The sequence below is a fragment of the Anser anser genome, assembly GCF_964211835.1.
Source record: "Anser anser genome assembly, chromosome: 7".
In the NCBI taxonomy this organism is placed as follows: Eukaryota; Metazoa; Chordata; class Aves; order Anseriformes; family Anatidae; genus Anser; species Anser anser.
Window position 1 is genome coordinate 31,678,861 of NC_139727.1, and position 21,790 is coordinate 31,700,650.

At 36.9% G+C, this 21,790-nt stretch overlaps 1 protein-coding gene across 5 annotated transcripts in view; it reads right to left on the reverse strand.

The window, feature by feature from the left end:
* GPAM (glycerol-3-phosphate acyltransferase, mitochondrial) overlaps positions 1-21,790 on the reverse strand; it is a 30,978-nt gene that overhangs the window by 4,439 nt on the left and 4,749 nt on the right. For 4 of the 5 annotated variants that reach the window (XM_083844083.1, XM_083844084.1, XM_083844085.1 and 1 more), the window contains exons 4-19: positions 19,634-19,707; positions 17,166-17,279; positions 15,795-15,944; positions 14,823-14,919; positions 13,720-13,856; positions 12,989-13,088; positions 12,055-12,267; positions 11,502-11,615; positions 9,407-9,492; positions 8,336-8,451; positions 7,374-7,444; positions 6,033-6,297; positions 5,379-5,521; positions 3,838-3,915; positions 744-884; positions 45-234 (exon numbers count right to left, since the gene is read on the reverse strand). In XM_083844083.1, the coding sequence (XP_083700209.1) occupies positions 45-234; positions 744-884; positions 3,838-3,915; positions 5,379-5,521; positions 6,033-6,297; positions 7,374-7,444; positions 8,336-8,451; positions 9,407-9,492; positions 11,502-11,615; positions 12,055-12,267; positions 12,989-13,088; positions 13,720-13,856; positions 14,823-14,919; positions 15,795-15,944; positions 17,166-17,279; positions 19,634-19,707 (2,089 nt within the window). The remainder of the gene's footprint in view (positions 1-44; positions 235-743; positions 885-3,837; positions 3,916-5,378; positions 5,522-6,032; positions 6,298-7,373; positions 7,445-8,335; positions 8,452-9,406; positions 9,493-11,501; positions 11,616-12,054; positions 12,268-12,988; positions 13,089-13,719; positions 13,857-14,822; positions 14,920-15,794; positions 15,945-17,165; positions 17,280-19,633; positions 19,708-21,790) is intronic. The other variant, XM_083844087.1, reaches the window with a different exon arrangement.

The window sequence follows — 21,790 nt, forward strand, 5'->3', positions numbered from 1 at the left end:
AAACAGAATCAAGTACAGTTCCAGAGAGAAACTGTTTGACTTACCATACACAGCAACATTCTTCTCTGTCCTGCTTATTAAGTGCCTGTGTAACTTTTGAATGTATTCAGACTCTGAAACAGGACCCCTAAAATTGTGCACAAAGATAACAGCAGAGCTATATGCCTCCAGTAAAGGTCCCAGTAACCTCTGCAGAAAAGTGATGTACTGCTGGTGCTCTTGAGACTGACTCACCTAAGAAAGAGCAACAAGAGCTTAAAAGACAGAGACCAGCAGAAATGGCAAAAAAAACCCCGCACTGCAGTACATGGCAAAACGTCAGCCCAAATAACCATTAAGAGTACAGGGGCACAAGACAGTACATTATGAAAGCATATCAAAAAAGTAGTTTACCAGTTTGTTTGTATCGGCTCTGTGAGAAAACTGGTATCAGTCTAAAAATCAACACGATCAATCTATGAAGAATAAAACATTTAGCCACTAAGATGCTTAGGCCTTTTTGTTTCATGACACCACCATTGCCTTTCCACTTCCCTATAGGATTATTTGATATTTCTTCAGCTGTTTTCTCTATGGGAAAGAGAAACAGGTTTTTTACCAACTGTAGCAAAATATGACAGGCTAATACTGGAACCAGCAAAAAGAAAAAGGTTTTATCCTTAGCCCTCCAGAATGAGAGAAGTAGTCTGTCTCTGGTAACAGGCTTCAAGGTTACTAGCCTTGGTACCTTAGCTTCACATTACCTTCAGGTAACAATCTCTCTGCTCTTCTCCAAAATCACTGTCTTCATCTTCCTCATCACTTCTCCAAGTTAATGGTTCAGGGAGTTTTTTATCCCACTGCTGCTCTGTAAGACTGGGACTAACATCCTCCTGATCATCCTGCTTAAATTTGAAAGACAAGGTGGTTAAATAGGTAACATAAATAAATAAATGGAATGAAATCTAAGCAACCAACAGGCTTATTTTATAATCTCATCCAACTAAATCAGTCCATTCATTAAGAAGTATTTAACGAAAACAGGGGAGACCCTTACAGACAGGGTTGAGATATGCAGACAGAAAAGAAACTTGGTGAGGAAGACTGCCCTTCTGTAGCCTGCCTGTCACATAAAAGTGAAAATCTCTGCTGTAATGTTGCTGAACCTTCCCACCAGCAGCCAGGCAACAGCAATTACCAAGAAAGTGTTTTCAATTGCATTAGGATAGAGAGCTGAGACGCGATCTGGATGTGGATGTTGTTAACCATTGTACTACTGTTACTTTAAGGACATATTAGTAAACTGCGTTTTATTGTATTACAAGAGCTGAAATCTCAGTTAATGCAGAATGCCAGAAGTTCCTATTTTTAAGTGATAACTTACTGCCTCTAATGATGCTGTTTGTGTATTTGTCCCCACATGAGACATCGGTTGGAATATAATGAGCTAGTTTTAATTGCAAAGGACCCAAATTGTTTAAATCTCAGTTATGCCAAGACGCTTAGTCCCCTCTACCTGTTGTGTCGCAGCAATTCTGTTCTGCTAATCACCCTGACAGGCACCACCCAGGTTTAGCCTACAAATACTCCACCAGTAATCTGTCTTCATATCAGGGCATGGATTTACACTCATAGTTACCTAAGACGCAAGTAAGCGTCTTAGGTAAATACACATTTCAAGGCTTCTGAAATGAGTGCATGATGGCAAGAATACCACTGGTAGATTTTTTCACCTTGAACTCTTTTTTTCTCACAGTATCCATAGTTTGTTTTTCATCTATTTAGGAAACAATTATTAATTAAAGGTTTTACTGAAATTACAGTGCTCTGTAAAGTTGAAAAGTGCTGCTGCAAATAAAATATGAGGTAATCTACCAAGGCAATAAGCATAATCGAAAAGTACATACATACTCGAACTACTCAAAGAGTGGTTTAGTCCTGTTGTGCAATAATGCAAGTATGTCACAAGTTCAGGTGCACAGTAATTCAGGTGCAACAGAAATACTCCAACTAACTGATGCAACAGTCAATTTCAACAATGCACCTTCAGAAATGAGTTTCAGAGATAGCAAATACACACCCAGAAGAATAAGGGAAACCTTCGTGTCAATCATTTATGATTATTTGTTTTGCTCGAAGCAGAACAGAGATTCTCAAAGGTCACCAACACTAAGTCACTCTGGAAAGTCCCCCATATTCCACTTAGAAATATAAATCATGCAAGATTAAAAACAAGTGGATAACAGACATGTCATTATGATTACTGTCATAATATTCATGACAAAGAGAAAGGCTTCTGTAGTAAATAAAGTATAACATCCTTCTCATCTCACAGTATGATCAGATGTTATATTCAGAATGAAGCAAAGGCCAGAAAATAAGTTTTAAAAAATACTACAGAGATTACTATGTGTTGGGATTGTTTCTTATTTGTAGAAGCAGACAGTAGAGTCACAGGAAAAGAATTAAGAAATTTTTAAAAGCATGTATCAATCAATTTATTAGGGAATTTCCCAATGTGTTAAATTCAGCAGGAAAGCAAAAACATCAGAAGGTGCAGAAAGTAGCTACCCCTTTTAGAGAACAGGTTTTAAAAACCCACAAACATTTCCAAGCTAGTGTTTGCACTGATTATGTAAATTCTTAATGTTTTAAAAGAATAAGCAGGCATAGAGTTTCACTAAGTTTAAGAAGTTTACTGACGGACTATCTATTTTTTAAGCATTCAAATGTTGCATTGGTCTTGTATGTCAGATAACACAACTGAGTATTTACACACTGCTGAACAGTTATGTACATCTCAGCTTTAAAGAGCCGAATACCAGCCTCAGCAACCAAAATTTACAGAAGAACCATCAGCACAGGTTGCATGCTTGAGTAGACAGAGGTGTCTATCCGCTACTGTCCACACCTATCTTGCTCATCTGTCCCCAGGCATGGAACATACAAGAATCTTCCTAATCCAATGAGTAGCATTCAGTTTTGGATTTATTTAATAATGATTACATTTTAATGCATGATAACATGTCAGTAATTAAGATAAAAAGCGTGCAGTTTTAACTCCAAAGGAGGAGAAGGTTTAATATCCAGGAGTATTGAGTAAATATTACCTACAATTACATGTATTAAAAATGTATCAAAAGGTCTGCCGTAAGACTGGAGAGGAGTAACAGCCATGAGCAAGCACACCAGAAGTAGCTCTAACCACTTTTGAAAGTAAAGAGCTGCGAAAAAAAGCAGCCAAATATCTCTTCTACATGCTATTTTACTTTTTGTCACTTCCCCCCGGGCTCCATGGTTTGGTTACTGTGCACAAAAAATGTCTGGGAAGCAAGAGTATGCTGAGTCAGCCGCTGCCTCATCCCCACATTCCTGAACAACATATGCCTCTGGTGACAGATTGTACCACACAGCAACTCCAAAACTTCACACCGTGTGAGCAGAGAAGGTTTACAGGAATTCCTAGATCAATGCAGAGGAGTCCAGGAGTGCCAAAAGATCTGTTCTTTTACAAGTAGAAATTAAACATCTGTGTAGCTATACTACAATTCTGAAGGGCTCCAAAAATAAAATAAATTCCAATTTCACAAGGCAGCATAAAATATGTCATCTTTAGTAGGTGTAATGGAATGGGACAGTGACATTACACAGTGATTTGTAGGCTCACTTTGACCATCCCCAAATGTCTGATGCTATAAACATAAGAATCAAGCATCATCAGGCCTAGACTTGTTCATTTGTTACAAGCCTTCTGTAATAACATATATTTAGAACAAGACTAGCAATTAGCAAGCATAAACTACCCACGGCTGAAGTCACGTGCAAGAAACAGCACATTTACTATCTCTGTCATCTTACCTCGGCAACCAGAAGAATACCATATTGTATTAGCCGTTCCACTGATTCATGGCAGACTTGATATATCACCTGACAAGGCTGCAAAACAAAATAAAATGCACTAAATAACATAAAATAAAAAATTGCATCCGTTATACCCATTACAGACACACACCAGTTCCCTGCTCTGTTTGAATTTTTTAGATACAGCATTATTATTCCTTTTAAACAAGTTATTAATCTTTTATCACCATAATCCGAATGTACCGCTCTCGTCTATCCTGGCAGACAGACATACAATTTTTTCTGATTATTTTTTCTGGAAAAAAAATCATCATAAAAGTAAAATCATTCAGACTTACAGCAGTGATTTCTTTGGAATTTAAAGAAAATCCCACTTTTAAGAAATTGCCTTGTATGTCTTGAAACTGAATTTAAAAAAAAAAAGACACCTCTTTTGCACTGATTATAACCATGTAGGAAACATTTTTTAGGTTAAAAAATCAGTTATTAACTCTGAAGGTAGAAAGATGAGATTACTGAACAACTTTACCATATGAACTACATTACTGCCCGGACAAAAATACTAAATTTGGTTTATGTTTCACTTAAAAAGGTGAGAGTCTGGAAAAAAAGGTCTACAAATTTAAGAAAGAATTCAAGAATCTCTAGAATTCTAAGTAACTTGTACATATTAAAAAAAAAATCTAGCACTGAAAATTGTAGGTATACAGATTATCTTTCAATACTGAGATAACATGAGCTCTCTTCAATGTTTTGCAACAAAACAAAAACCAAAGTCAGGCCATATTTAAAATTTACACTAACTATTAGGTATGGAACTGTGCAACTCTTGCACAACTAAGTAAATTAGGATTATATTTTGAATCTAGAGTCTTCGTTTCCACTGTAATTTCAATCATGCATGCAAACTCATATGAGTTTGGTACTCTCAAATATTATATTTGTTTAAATCAAAATATTTAAATAGCTTTTGGGGAGTGCAGATAATAGTTGTAATGGTCTAATGACATAAGCAAGACAAAAGATGAAGAGGTCCAACATTCAGCTGTGGGAAGCTGACAGAGAGATCAACCTTTCTTTCTCAGGAAAAGCCTGATGGCAGCAGAGTAGAAAAGCTTCAGGCTCACCCCAGTATCACACACTTAGCGCTTGCACATGCAGCTGGCGTACACTCAGTATGGATCCCCTAAACCTGACTGACTGATTTTGTCATACCTTGCTGAGAAAACTATATAGCGACAACAATGTGGCAAGTTTCACACGTTATCCGAAACCAGACAGTGTTTGGTTGAATTGTTCTGATGCAACTATACTCACTCAAATGTTCAGACATTTCCTTGAAACAAATGGTAACAACACTATTTTTTTTTCAAATGATGTTCAACTTCCTGCTGCCCTTTATCATCAGACTGCACTTGCAGTGAGCATATCAGAATCAAGACACTTAAAGAAAGAATTAACTCTCATTAACTCTCTTTTAAGTAGCAAAGACAAAAAAAAAAGGAAAAGAAAAGTGAACAATTAATACAATCACTTACCAAAGATATAGTAAATTCATTAGAGAGCAAGTAACACAAGCTGGCAGCTTTTCGGACAAGGTGTTCTTGACTAATCAAACTGGGGGAAGCACCATTGGTACCATTTCTATACCTCTTACTCTGAACTGCACGAAGACTGCAGGCTAGAGCAGAAATAAACATAACCAGAGTTTTTCCAAAGAGCTTTACAGCAAAAGAAACTTAAACATCTGTTTTGTCTATTTCTAGGCCTATAAACAGTCAAACATCAAGCATGCAGCTGAAAAATAAAGATGGAATCACCACTGTTCTTTTGTTTCCAATGTATCTCAGGTTGAAACAAATTCTCATTAAAATATTGCTAAACAAAGCACAGGTTCTGCCATATTGGCTCAAAAATCCTACAGTACCTTGCCTATGGCAGTGAGCAATACATTAATACTTCCAAGAAAGATAAAGGCTGGTGGAAAAGTTGAGTGGAAACACTCCAAAAAAAACAAAACCAAACTTACTTCAACATCAATTTTGTTAGGGTAAACAAGGGCTTAAACAGGAAGGTGAGAAATATATAGTAGTAGTAAATTACATAGAAAACTGGGTTTGGGGTTGAGTGCAGACACTTTTTGACTTCATGGGTCACAGGAATGTCTTTCCATGGTAAACCCCAGCACGTACCAATAATTGCCTCTTTAATGAATACATGAAGAACTCCATTGCTGTAGAAGTTGAGTTCAAAGACAGCAGGTATCGTTGTGCTGGGAGTGATGAAGAACTCATTGTTTCGACTAGTGTTTGTGATATTTACACAGTTCCCTAACAAATGGATGGCATGCATGACAACATCATCTGAGTTCCCTGAAAAACCCAAGTCAAAGTCACGGGCTAAGACCTCTTCCTTCATGGAGAAGAAATCTTCTACCAACCTGGAAAGATCAGTTCCCTAGAAATAAAAAGAGAATCAAAAAGTAAAATAATTTTCTGCACAGAAGTTTATCTGTACATTACATGTACATAGCAAATACATAAGAGACTTTGATTTTCAATAATCCAAAGTCCAACAGTCATATTAGAAAGCCTTGTTTTTCACTGAAATAGACCGTGGGTTTTGAATTACATACAATTAAAGCCATGCACCTATTTGAGAATGCAAGATTTTTGGTTGAATCTTAGTTTATTTCACAACCCATAGAAACCTAAGTCATTCTGTAAGAAGATATGTTAGAGATCTCATGTTTCCATTACCTCCACTATAAAATGAATGATTGGTTATCTGGCCACAGTGTAATTAACAAAACTCACAAGTGGTTGGAGATACGTGGAAGAGCTTGCTTTCCTTGCTTTTTTGGCAAGATAGCTTCAGATCACATAATAAAATTCTTCTTTCATCCCATTATTTTAGAGAATTGGAAAGAGTGAACCGATGGGAATAGTGATACTGCCTTTGACTGGGAGATTACACACCTGACCAATACTTTTCAACGTGTTTTCAATTTATGTGCAATAAAAGCTTCAAATTGGAGGGAAAAGGAATTACAGACAAAATGCCAAACACACTTGTAGGAGAAAAAAAAGTCCAAGCCCAATGCACAAAGGTTCATTTAAACATTAAAATAATTTTGCCAACTTGGCACAATATTCTAGTGCCAAGGAACAGCAAAACTCATTTGAAAATTAACTGAAGAGGCGCTAGCATATTCAGTGGTAAATGTGTTTCAACATCAGAGATCTAGAGTGTGATTTTAACACAACGGACAAAAAAACATTTACTCTTTTAAAAAGGCGTAACTAAATTTTGAATTTAAAAATATATTTTTATATGAATGTATATTATTATCTCATCAATAATGGATTATCTCCAAGCATTCACTGCTAACCAAAATACAAGAGTACATGAAATCCACTTCAAATGCATCTCTCTTCTCTCGTCAGTATCACGCAATAGTAGAATGCATACTATGCTTCTAATTAACAAGTTTAAAGCACTGTTTGTCCATTTATGCAGCGCAAAAGCCTTACCTGTCTATGTCTGTACAGCAGCAAACAGGCAACAATGTGGGTGGACATCACTGCACAGGACTTGTTAGCAGCTAGAAGTAAACAAGACAAAGTTAAACTGAAACACTTCAACTATCAGAAAAGTTTAGAACATCGTTACAAATGAAACACTAGCCACTACTTTAAAAAAAAAAAAGTAGTGATACTGGCAGAGAACTGTACATTCTGAATGAAATACAAAGTGTATTATGTCTATACAGTAACAATCAAAGGGTATGAACTATAGAATTTCAAGCATTCCCTGACACTACTGTATCTCAGCCCTTAGCGCTTCAGCTCCTTCTAGCAATACATGATGATCATCATATTCACCCTACAGAAGTACCGTAAAGACCATGGACAATTCTGGAGACCTGCAGGTATGGAAAATATTAAAGTAATCAAACTACAGAAACTTGAACTCAGAAGCCCGAGTAAAACTCAGAAATTTACTAAGCTAGAAGTGCTGTTTCATATGCATCTCTTAAATCTGAAATCACAGATCTGCTAACTGAAATGCACACCACATAGCCTGTAAGCCAGTGGTCCGTGTAGCTAGATGATTTCATGAGAATAGTAACATAAATAATGCCTACAAGACACTGCAGTAACTTCTTACATGGTGCAATGAGAAGTCATGATGTCATATTGATACACTAATATCAACACAAACACTTCAAATTACATCAAGTTCAGTATACTAGTAAAAAAAATACACAAGTTACCAATATAAACAGAAGGTCTGTACAAACAGAAAGTCTATTAAATGTTCCAGAGGGACAGACGATGGCAAAGGAGGGAAAACTGTCGAGAAAGCATGTGAAGTCAAGAAATGATCACCTGGAATGGAGAGAATTTGGAAGTATGACACTACCAAACAGCAAGTTAGTTCGTGCAACAAGCAAGACAAAATAAGAAGCTGACAGTGACACTGAAACACTTACTGAATAAAATGTGCTCAGCCAAGTTAGCTATCAGCTCTCTTCTGTAGGGCTCACTGGTTATATCCCTGGTGTTAGGCAATGAAGCCTCTCTACCTTCATCCACAGTATCATTAGGTCTACATACAGAATAAAAAATTGTATTATGACATTTAGATTTACACTGATTTTTATTTTTTAGAAACACTAACTGAACTACAGTGCAAAAATACACTATGAATTCTGGTAAGGGCACAAAATGTTATGCATAACAAGATCCACAAGAAGTTGAATGTCTAACAACTTTTCCAGACACTTTCTTCACACTAAAGAACAATCCAAGATAAGAACACCAAAAGAAAAAGGGCAAACAGAACATTTGCCTTGTCCTATGGCTATTCATGACTTTGCTATTACATCACTTGCACCCCACAGCTCTTTTCAATGAATACGGACAGAAGTAGATTAAACAAATCTGCCTAGAAGGCAGTTTTCAGCTCAGCCACTCCACAAGCTAGAAATGGTCTTTCGTATGGACCCCAAACTTTCCAAAGATAAATGACTTTGTCTTTACTAGGACCACACAAGTTTGTAAAAGTCGAGCAAAACTTCAGCTAAAATCTAAGTCTTTGTAACAAATGCAAGTCTAGCCCTATGGTGAAGTTTTTCATTTCTGAGTGAGTCATATCCTTGAACAAGGGGTACTCACTCACAAGTTCTCACTATTTGGTTTGGAATTCTACCAAAATCCACCTGAGATGTTTGTGGGTTTTAAAAACATATTCTTCCTTTTTCATTAAGAGTGTTATTTTTCTTCGCTGACTAAATTATTCTGCAAAATTTAAAATTAAACCAACAGAGGTCACTATAATTAATTTTTTTTTTAAAAAGCCTCCTCAAGCTTATTTGAAAAAAAAAAAACTCCCCAGAAAGAATGCAACTCTTGGAATAAATTGCACAGTTATAATCGTATAATCATTGGGGAGTTCAAGCATATCTTGAAATGTAACGCAGAATACTAAAAGCCAAAGGAAAATTGAAAAAAAAAAAAATCAACCTGTCATCCCTCTCCCCAACAACAAAAAAAAACTCTACCTTGATGGAAGTATAGCTGGTAACAAAGCTTGTTCCAGAGAAAGAGGAGCAGGCACAGGTTTTTGACTTTGGCTGTTGACGTATTCCTATTAAGAAAAGGATTGATTTTGGTTGGTTTTTTTTTTGTACTTTTCCCACATTACTTCTGCATTCAACTGATAACACTATTTATATGAAAAAGGCAATTATTCAAAAATGCAACAGTGATTAAAAATAGCTTACATTAAAAGAGTACTAATAAGGTTACAGAAGTGACAAGTTTGCAACACTTTATTCTCTTTTAATTCTATTTTATGAAAAGGAAAACTTTCCACCGCAAGGAATCCATACTTGGTGAAAAACACTGCCACAAAAAAACAACACATAATCCCTGTCAGCATCTTGCTGGGAAGAAGTCCTTTGAGACTAGCTTCTCCATGATTAAATTAATGAGAACTGCCTTCATTAGCATGAATGAGAGCGAAGTCTAGTACTTATTCAGAACCCACAAAGAGATTATAATTATTGCTTGTTGCTGCTTTCCTCAAACACCAGGACAGGAAGCATCTCCATAGGTAAACACCCCTATAGAAGCTTTAGCTGTAAGACATCACAAAACTGAAGCGCCCAGAAAGCAGGCATCAAACCACATACTTGGAATTCTTGAATCCCAATTTTCTCAGAAGACTCTCCTTACAGGTCAGCATTTACATTACTCTGTTTTCAGGACACTGTGTTCTTTCAGTTCCTACGAAGACTAATGTGGGAAACTACAGAGCCACTTAGCCTACTGGTCAGAAAAAGTTCTCTCCCAGGAAAGCTGTTTAAAAGGCTTTCACAGCCAGCTCTCCCTCTTCTGCTTCTAATTCTGTATTCACAGAACTTCAAAAGCTCAAAATTAACCCCAAAAAACTCACCTTAGAAAAATGTGCAGTGATATAACTGCATCAACTTAAATTGATACAGTTACGTTTTTGCAAATCTTGGTTAAGGCATACTTAAACAATTTATGTCACGCTTATTCTATTTTTGGAGTACAAGAAAGAATCACACAAATGAGACCTGGCAGAGGATGCTAAGAAGGTATAGAGTGATCAGTATTTCACTAGATTAAGAGGGCAGATAACATTCTTTTCCCTATACTGATCCAAGAGCAATCATTAGCCTACTACCAAGAATAGCCTGGAAGTGACCCAAGCCTTCTTCTTTGGAAGTGAATTAATATCTTTCCCTACTACACTAATTATAATGCAGTGCAGAGAGTCACAATAATTTCATGCTGTGGTAATTGAACCCTCCAAAGCTCTCCAACCTACTGCTTTTCTGAGAGAAGTAGGGCAGAAAGAAGAATGCCTAATTAATTTGAATAATGTTCTAGTAGGTTGTTGTTACAGCAGTTAATCTTATTAAAGTCACACTAAAAAAAAAAAAGGTATACTGTAGCAGAAGACAGATTAGTGAAATGCAGATAAATTAAGTATAATACTAGCAAATTGCAAAATGCAAAGAGATAAGGAAAAGAAAGTGAAAGCAGCTAGTAGTGAGCCAGCCCCTTCCCCAAGAAACCACAGAACAGTATTTTGTGAATTTAGGCAACAGGTGAAAACTAATAATGAACTATGGAATATGTAGATTTGATGATATATCCATGGTGCCTTTATAACTACTAACTTGCTTAACAACTTTAAAGATCCAATGAGACAAATACTGTTCCTCAACAGTAGTGTAAACCATTCAATTACTTAAACTGGAGAACTGTATCCAGTTTCCTTCAACTCCAAATGTCTATACAACTTAAAGAATTACTACACGATACACAGATCACTTCAAAAGCTGTTAAAACAAACAAAAAAACAACAGTGAGAGTATTTACGCTAATTCAAAATTAACATGATCCTTTATGTCAACTTTGAAAGTATTTCAACTTAACACAATTGTGTTTGAAGATTCATGCCTTCAGTGAAACAGCGAAGTTACATACCTTTGTCCTACTGGAATAGAATTCTGCAGATCATGCTAATAGTGACTACCCCCAATGAGAAAATAAAAATAAATGTCCCATTACAGAAACAGCAAAATCAAGCTTCAAAACAAATCTTCAAAATACCAAACTTACTTTTAAGGAAAACGGTTGTGCAAAATCTACTCTGACACACCCATAATTCTTCCGTAGCATTCTGAAGACTCCTCTAGCTATACTCCAAAGGCTTTCATTCTTCTTAGGCTTGCCCTGGAAGATATGAGTAGTAGTTGGGTTTGGGTGTTATTTCTTTTTGTTTTGTTTTTGGGTATTTTTTGTTGTTGTTTTCTTCCAATTTGCAATTAAAAAGTTATGTTTAAAATTAAAAATGCATCCAACAGACAAGACGACCAAATCTTCTGACACACCTTATAACTTCAAGTAAGTCTAGAGAACTACTGTCTTCCACATGTATTACCATTTTAATGTATTATTTTTTATGTCATGGATTTGCATTTAGAATTATGTTACCTATACCTCGGCACTCCCTATCAGAGAGGTTCTGTGATTCATGGCTCTACATTCTTCATCACTAACACCAAGTGCATGTGACAGAGAACTACTAGCACATCATTTAACTGTGTAACACATCCTCCTGCACATAAACAGAAAATCCCCAAGGCAAAACAAGCTGTTAAATTGCTCTTACCAGCTGTTCACTGTTATAGTGACCTTCAATTATGCGATCATAGGAGATTCCCACAGGTATAATTAGGACATCAGGAGTAGCATTTGAGAAGAGAGCATCCACCACCACAGATAAAAGACCCGCTCTAGCACTGGATGTCTTTCCACTTCGAGACCTTGTGCCTTCCAAGAATATTTCTAAAAACTGCTGCTGTCTCAACAATTCCTCTATGTGCTGAATACAAAGAGATAGAAAAAGAAGAAAAAATAAATATCTTCATATACTCATATACTGGCAAATTCACATTTGAAACATATTGCTCCTTAGCAGCAAACATTTCCTTTTACAACAATGGAAGACGATGAGTTGGCATGAATACTTGTAAGAACAAAAAAAAGGCAATAATTACTGCTTGACACAAACCCAGACCAAACTGCAGTTTAATTTGCGTGAATATACATGCAGTATACTGCCATTTGTTCAAGAACATCTCTAGCAACAGTTGATCTAGCTGATTTGCATATGTCTCTTCTGGTTCCTCAGTACATCCCATCTTCTGAGATGCAAATACAGCTATTTTACTGAGTCCCACAAAGAACTCCATCAACATATCATAAACAGAGACTTCTATTAAGTAAGTTAATAAAATCAGGCCCCAGTACAAAAGAAATCAGAGAAACAAGATTAAAGTTTAATATTAATTCAGAGATTAATTCCACTTACTTTAACAAGGATTATGCAAGGTGAGAATCTTCTCATCCTCAAAGGTACCAGGCATTCAATTCTCTCTTATTTCACACATTCAAGACTTGATACAAAAATGTATCCTGCTTTTCTAGCATGAACCCCAAGACAAATTCAAAGCAGTAAAAACAATCCCAAGGCTGATGGAAATTACTCTACTTGCCACCCAACTGAAATGCTACCTATGGACACAAAGACAAGAAGTACATACCACATAGAGCAAAGCTCTGTAGAGGAAGTCCTTACGACCATCAGGACTCTGATCTAACTTTCGACGAATGAAAAATCCTCCTAGCTTGCGGATCAATGTGCTACACAATAAAGAAGAAATATACTCATTGGTTTCAGATTGTACGAAACTACTACACAGCCAGTATAAAATTCCCAGCACACAACAGGACACCGTCTTAGTCAAGATAGTCTCCTTCTTTTCCTGCTATTTCCCACAATGTCCAGTGGCTCTTCAGAGATCAGGTATTCCTAAGTTCTTTGTCACAGGCAAAAAAATACCTACAAGATCTTCAGATGTTCTTCAGCCACCAGAAATACGATTTAAACAGAGATCAAACTGGAGTACTTTCCCACAAAGTTCTATTCACTCAGTACTGTTACTGCCCAATAGTCATCTCATGTAACTTCATAAAGAATAGCTGCCTATTCACATATGGTTTTCACATACTAATCTTTCTTTACTCACCTACCCACTTTGAGACTCCTAGAAGAAATTAATATTATTCTTTATCCCACTTAATTTCTCAAAAGGATTTTGTTATGGTCTTTCTCCAAGCATGCAATAGGAACCAAAAAATTCTACAGAATTGCCCAGTAACACTGATGCCCTTACAAGCGGACGTAGGATACAGTGCACAACTGGTCAACTGATCATTCCCCCACTTCAGCCTTTCTCAAATAATGAGATTCCACATAGTTTATTATCATTACCTGAAGATCGGGATGTTGAGATTGTTCCCTGCAGCAATATAGGGTGCTTTGATGTTATGGCAGAAAAGTATGAATGTAAGGAGCAGGTAGTCAATGTGAGATTTATGAACAGGCAAGAAAATAAGGGGCAAATTCATCTATGGAGAGGAGAGAAGAAGAAGAAGATAAAAAAAAAGACAATTGATAAGAACCATGGAACATTACTCCTTTTCTAAAATCTGTCATCAAGATTGCTAGCATATTATCAGAACTGATGATGCCAACATTCATTTCGTTTACTTCTGGTTTTCATTCAGCTGTGACGAGAACATTTCAATGAACTCTACTTTTTAATTTTCCAAGGACTGCAGTTTTTAGTTGTATGCATTACCAGACAGAATGATTGATATTCTTCAGACTCACAGTACTGAGAAAACAATCAAAAAGTTTCAAGGGATGTGACCAAATCAGAGTCACCAAAGTGTTGCTATTTCTTTCTATAAGACATCAACAAGAATCTATGAATAGCGAGGTTCCCAACACTGTAATCAAAAGATAACAGAAAATAACAGGAATCATTTTTTTCTTTAATTTATCTAATGCATCTTTATAAAGTAAACTCTGCAAAAATAATCGAGTCATTTGAGTGTAAACGAGATGGCTGAATTTAGGAGTTATTTTAATCAATTTCAGTAAATATTGAAGGACTGGCAATAGATTGCTAACAAGGAAGACAAATTCTTAAAGTTTTTTATTCCAAATTAAGGTAAGAGCAATTCTGAAAATCCTAAACATACCTACTGATTTATTACTGGCTGCCTCAGCACAGAAAAAGAAATAATGCTGGATGCAGGTTTACGTGAGATAACCATTCAACCTTACAGTTAAAATCTGACCCTGAAGCCAAGATGAAGACACTGCTGACATAGTATTTTAGGTTACACAACTCAAAGAACATAGTATTTAATTAAAAACATTATTTCCGAGCTCTGAGAGAGATCTGTCTAGAATCTGCTATGACATAGACTTAGGAGAACCCTTCTGAAAAGAGAAAGCACTGTAAACATTAAGAGAAATTCCATCAGAAATATGCCTTACTAGATTCTTTCCCACCCCACCCTTACCTCTGTTGCTGCTTTGACCATTTCTATTTGACCTCTGTGGATCTGAATATTCCAGAAAAAGCTATTAAACAACTTCAGTAACACCCAGCCAGTCAACCTGGAAAAAGAACAAACATAATTCAAAGAACTTCGCTCATTGCTGCCCTCACTTTTATATTGCTTCCACACAACTAAAGACAAAGCCATAAAATCTCATTACTTCATATTCAAAAAAACTTACTATGAAATCAGATTGCTTAACAAGTCTTTGCCTATCAACTAAAGCCTCTTGTAATTATGGCACAGAAGTTGTGTCAACTGTAGTGCAGGCTGTTCACACCACAAAGACTACTGTATGTATGTGGCAAGCTAACAGAGGTCCTATGATCGATTGCAGTAACTAAGCACGTGGATAAACACGTTAGGTGACACGGCGAATCTGGTCTTGTAGGAAAACTTAATATAGTTACAAAAAAAAGATACGGTTTGCATCACAAAAGTGAGTGAAAGGACTTTGAACATGACAGAAGCAAACTGATCTTCAGTAGTGAAGTCGTATATTTTATCTAAGACAAGACTCTAAGACATTTATAACTACAGGCTATGATATTCAATGTGTTACTGGAAAAAAGATCTTTCACAGTCTAAGATCCTGCAGCTAGCTGCTCTTGCCTGTATCAGCCTCAAACAACAAAGGATACTAATATTGGTCTAAGCATTAGCAACAAGCCTAGTTTTGGGAGAAAAAAACGTGTGCATTTAATCACATCATAAGATTTATCCCTTGAAAAAGAGGTAGGGTTTCTGCTGTACCTGAAAATGAAGAATAACAACCATTTCACTAGGTGAAAAGGACTTTTTATGGAAAAGGACTTTTTATGAATAATTATTCATTAATTATAAATAACATGTTACAAGCTTTGCTGGTATAACACAGAGACAGCTTGGCTGTTCTTCTATCCATTGACAATGCTGATGAGCCATTTTCCTTACCTGATTAAAGCCGGTGACACATTTGCTACCATTTCCTGGAGAATTTTCCTAGCTTTTTTCTTCACTTTGTTGATAGCTTTAGGATCTGTCTGAGCAAAACTACCTGGAACGCTTGGTTCAGAAGCTTCATCTACAATGGCCTTCTGCACTCTAACATTAAAAAGTAAAACTTATGAGACAGTTTTGCAACAGAAGAGTTAAAGACAGACAATAACTGCTAGGAATGATCTATATACTACTACCAGAGTAATTTGCAGGCATAAAAGAAGATAAAAAGCCATACCAACATTTTGTGCATTCCAAATGAATTCAATTTAATTCAGTACTGCTAAGCTCTGAATTAAAGAGGTGGATGATGGATGGATGCACTCAGATTTAGTGTATAAAACAGTATGTACACACTTGATAGGTACTGATACTAAGTGATCAGTGAATTTCAGAAATGATTAATAAAGTTAAAACTGCAAAAAGCGCAGCTGAAATCTCCTCTTTGTTCATACTTTGTTTTTACTACCATAACAATTTCACTTACCTCATTAGACAGACCCATGCAGTTGCTATTTTGCATTTCTACAGGATCTCCCCACTTGAAATCTCAGTTTTACAAAGTGTAACTAAATTTTATATGGGCTGTTTTCCCCATTTAAAACATATATAAGAGAGATTAAGTGGATTAACACACTGTAACTGTGGCACGAGGTTGTCTGCATTGTTTTACAAAAGCAACACCATCATCTTCAGATGCGACTTGAACATTAAAAATTCAGGAGAGTACTCTGACTAAACTAGACTGGAGGAGTGGGTATGTGGCTGTGTTTCTCTGTGTCAATGGAAAACAGATACCTTACTAGCTGATTAGGGGATCAACATGCCTTTTAAAATGCAGTAGATGAAATAGAAAACAAGCTCTACAAAACAAAGAGTGGGTATAGACACTCTATAATCTTTTCCCAATTTTGCCTCACACTATTGTTGCATCATAAACTAGGGTAATCTGAAATGCCACTTTCCCATTCTTTTTGAAACACTGAAATTTTTTGAGGACAATAGTATGGCTTTATTAATAACGACTTAACTCGAATTAGATAAACAAAAGTTTGAAGAGTTTCCACACAGCAATTTATTTTTCTGTGTACTGAGTCTGCTGTCCACCCACCACGCATTATTCATTTGGAGATTAAGAATTACGAATCTCCCCTCTTAGTATTCAAACTGAAATTGCAAGCCACAGTCCTGAATGTCTGTGCTAAAGATACTGTATCTTCTAATATATTTTAAAGAGCATGGTTTTCAAAGCCGTCAGTTTCCAAATTCGTAGATTATAATATAATGTACCAGTCATACAAAAAAAAATATTTTGCATTATCTTACCTGCTGTTATTCAGCACATTTTCTGTCAGATTCTTCGCAAACATACCCTTATGAACATCCCTCTCTTGCACAAAAAGAACATAGCAAAGCCGTCTTGCAAGCCATCCTCTGTACCTACAAAAATATGAAGCAAGTTTGAGTGTCAGCCTCAAAATAAACTACTGGCAAAAAAAAAAAAAAAAAAGGAAACAAAAATAAATGCTAAGAAGTAAAAATAAGTAAAGTTCTTCAAAGAGCTACTTAAAAACTTCTGTATTTTCTGTATATTTCTGTATCTTAAGTCCTGACCACTCCTGAGCTTATTCATTATTATTCAGTATTATGCAATGCTCTTTCATTACCTTGCACACATGGAAATATTTGAAGCTTACGCTTTACTGCTGAAAGATCTTCGTGAAAGCAGAAGAGAAAACTGTGAGAAGCTGTTAATCCAGGAAAGAAGGAAGCATGTTGCTGGGACCAGGCAGAAAGTCTGGGGCCTGATTAACAGTTTCTCTGTCCCCTGCCTCTACCAAGTGACACAGAAAGCAACTGCCTATAGTGCCATTGAGGACACAGCAGTAGGGCAACGTGGAAAGAAATACAGGGATACAGAAAGAAGCACAGGAAACTACTGAAGCATACAAAGCCCATCCTTTTTTTCATCCCTCTTTACAACAAGTCTGTTCTTAGGACTGGCAGCGCAATGTATTGCTGATGCTCCCTTGGTTGTCCTAGTCCTCGCCCCAGATGGAAACGCTGCCAAGGTCTCACTTCCTTGCGGCCACCTGAGCTGCCGATGTTGGCCGTTAAACCTCCCTACCACATTTCAGTGTATTTACACATGTTGTAAACAGTTATAAAAGATGAGAAGAAACTTGCATACTGCAAAATGTCAAACAGAATTAGCCACAGCTGCTGTAATTGGGATGAGTGCATACGCACAAGCAATCAATACTGTCACATGACACTTACACAAATATTCAGACTGTCTCTAAGGACAAAGAATTTTGCTAACCGTGTTGTCAGGAAAGTAGACTGGTGATGCTGCTTTAATTGCTTTTCCATTTTCCCATTCCCACCTGAGTTTGAGATAGTTTTATTGATTTTTCAAAAAAGCAAAGCGAAGGAGATATGCTTCTTTCTGTCAGGAGTTTTTGTAGCTATGAACAAATTCTAAGAGCATGCATCTATTAGAGGGACCTGTCAAGGTACAAAGGCTTCCGTATTCATTTTAAAGCTCAGGCACAACGCAAAACAATTAGAAAAACTTGTTTTCTAATCATGTATCAAGGACATGAGAAAAAACACACAGAGTAGATCCAGTCAAGATGTATTATTTTGTTCAGAATCTTGCTCCAAATTACCAAAACTGACATATTCACACCTCAGAAAAAGGCCGCTGATAATTCTTGGCCTTAGGAAGCTTATGGAGACACCTGTTGCTGTGGAACCCCAGGGGACCTCAGAACTTCATTATAGTCTGAGAATTGAGGATTTTAATAACATTCTGAGCTAAAGGCATTTTATTTCAGAATTATTCATTAACCCATATTTTGTTGCCCTTATGTTTCTAATTTAGGAATCTCTGACTATTCAAAACCACTCAAGGATGAGACTTCTCAAACTAATACAAAAAGTCAAACACTATTTCAGTTATTTTTCTGTATTCTAAACTACAGACTCAACTCTTAAAAAAAAAATCATTAATTCAAATTGAAGAAAGAACAGTCTCTAACATTAGCTTCCTCCCTCTCAAGCACAGCACAATACTGCCTTTCTTCCACTCAGACACTTTGGCTCATTTCTTTCAGGCTGCTGGCCTCTCTTTGTTTGCTATGGTTCCACAAACACTGCAGAATCTGCTTATGCTAATGATTACTGCAAAAACTTCAGCAAGCATTATTAACTTTCCAAAGAACAAAATGAAGATTTTTGTGTACTTCCAGAATCTTCCTTCCAGGACACAAGATATAATTCAGGTAGCACAAAAATACATACTCATATTTATGACAAATACACCATCTTTCAGGAGCTGCACTCTGCCACTGAGGCAGAGGAGTCACAGTCTAGCAAGACATTTTCAGATTTAACTGTCATTAGTAATAATAGTGAAAGCCTAAATTGTGAGCCAGATTTGCTCAGTAAATTAAAATGCAGCCCGAAGTCATTCTTAAGTATGGGAATAAAACAGCTCCTCTAGCATTATACTACAGATGCTGCCATTTGCAATGAAGGAAAAAATGCTTTGGTTTTTTTGTGAAATAGGTATGACCTTTACACTCCTTGCCAATCATCCCAAAGGACTTTGTCCTGTTCCCAAATGCACACAGCCGAATTTTACAAGTATATTACTTTCCTGAAGTCAGCATCAACTCCTGCATTTCAGGACTGCAATGTATATTCATTCATTCTGGACTGTCCCAGAGATTTCCCTGCTGTAAGAACAGAACACACTGAATTTCAAAAATAAAGACTTGCTACTTTACCTGGTATGTGTTTCATTGATATATATGACATTACGTAGACCCAAAGAAGGAATACTAGCATTGAAGAAGTTATCCTGTAAAACCAAGGAGAAGAAGATTGGAAGACCGTTTCTCTATATAAGAATAGTTGTGTCTTTACATTCCTAATAACATTAAAAATAATGCAATGTTTTTCACCTCTATTATAAACAAAAGCCAAAGCAAAGAAGTGCTGAATTTCCTTACAAAGTATACAGAAAATGTTTTGAAATGAAAATAAAATTCAGAAAGTCACTACTCCCAACTCCAATACTTTCAGTGTATTCTCTAGGTTTTACTGCATACAGAGAAATGTTCTGGTTACTTTCTTCAAGCTGGATTTTTTTTATTATACTCTGGTGTAACATAAACCAGGACTTGTCACAATACAGAACTCTTATTTGAGCCAGAAATTCATTAAACCACACTCAGCATTAGTAAAACCACGAGCCTTTTTACACTCAGCCTGTGACATCCAGTTGGACTGCGGATCAGGCATCACTTAACAGCAGCCCAGGGGTGAGAATATCCATGGTTACGTGGTAAACTGTCTTCACATTCCTGCTCTGCCTGAACAACAAACTCAATCCAGCCTCCTACATAAAGGCTCTCCTTGTCAGACTATTAACTGCTCTGGGATGAGTTTGGGAGCAGTTCCACTTCGGATAAACAAACATTCCCTGGCAGGCAGACCTGAACTTTAATCTTCCATTTTCCAGCTAAGAACCTTGACCAAAAGATTAAATATTATTTGGGCAGAAAGAAACTAATTTTAAAACTGGTACCATGCCGACAGGAAATTATAGGTAAAGTCACTGGGATTGTGCATTTCAAGGAAGTCAAAGACTGGGAAGTTAAGGAGAAAGATGGTTACCAGCAACAGCAAAGCTACAGAACAGCCTCACTACCACTTTTGCAATGGGAGACAGATAAGAGCCTTATTTGTTTGTAGTTTGTTTAGGACACTTCATTTGCCACATATTGAAAAACATGAGTGTCCCGTGTCATTTGCAAATCAGGTAGAAATTACACACTGCAGTGGGAGCAAACACTCTTGCCCCGTGTTAAAGCACAGCTGTGTAGTACATACAATCAACAAATTGTAACTTTAGGCACTTAAATGGAAACCTTCAATTAATAGCAATTTCTCACAATGTTCACTCATAATTTTGTGCACTATGACAACTTCTTGGTCTCCCAAAAATCAGCAACAAATCTGAGGATGCATCAACGAACGCCTGAGTCCACTCCGATGCTCTAACCATTAGGCTATAAACTTGCCCTGTGAAATCCATCCTCCAGGTGCCTTGTCACACTTCAGCTTTTCCTTGTTTAATCTGCTCTGATCCTCTGTCAGGCAGAAGATGTGGTTCTGTGAGATGAAGTGAGCTGATCTCCCAGCTCTGCACCACAAGGGAGCTGCCCAGCTCCCACACTGCCATGCCCTACCCTTTCCCACCACCTCCCCACCTCGTAACTTACATCACCCCTAGCACTGATGAATATCAGACCCCTTAATGAGCCAAATTCATTCGGGTAAGGCAGAAAACTAAGACAGACGCAGACTAAATAAATAAAGCAGGTAGTTCTGCTTGGTTGGTGAACTTTATCAGCCACAGGAGAGCAGGAAGAATGTAAGAGAGAAAAGACTTGCCACTTATAGCACCAGCAAGGTGCTAGCTTGGCCAGCTCACTAAGGAAATCTGTCTTGCTCATCTATCCCTTTTCCTTGAGATAATTAACTAAACAGGCAGCTCAAAAAAAGTGAAACAGGCGGACTCTAATGAGAGGATCTGGTTTGTTATTGTCTGCGGCAAGAACGGTATCTTCCTGGGGCATAACGCAAAGAAGGACTTTATCAGGTCATGCCTCGTTCCTAAGTGAGATCTCAGGACTAGTCATTTCTTACTAAACGGACAAAATACAGAACAAGATTTTTCTTTTTAAAGTGTAATCCCCAACTTGAGAGGAATAGCCTAATTACTAATAGCCTAATGACTAAATGCATAATGGCCCTAGTCACTACACACCTTTTTACAAGTCAAAACACTCCACTGTTTGTTAGAAGCAGTCCCAGTTTCTCTAATTGCCTGTCTTGCTGCCCGTATCGTACATACTCTTCACAGCACATTTGGATTT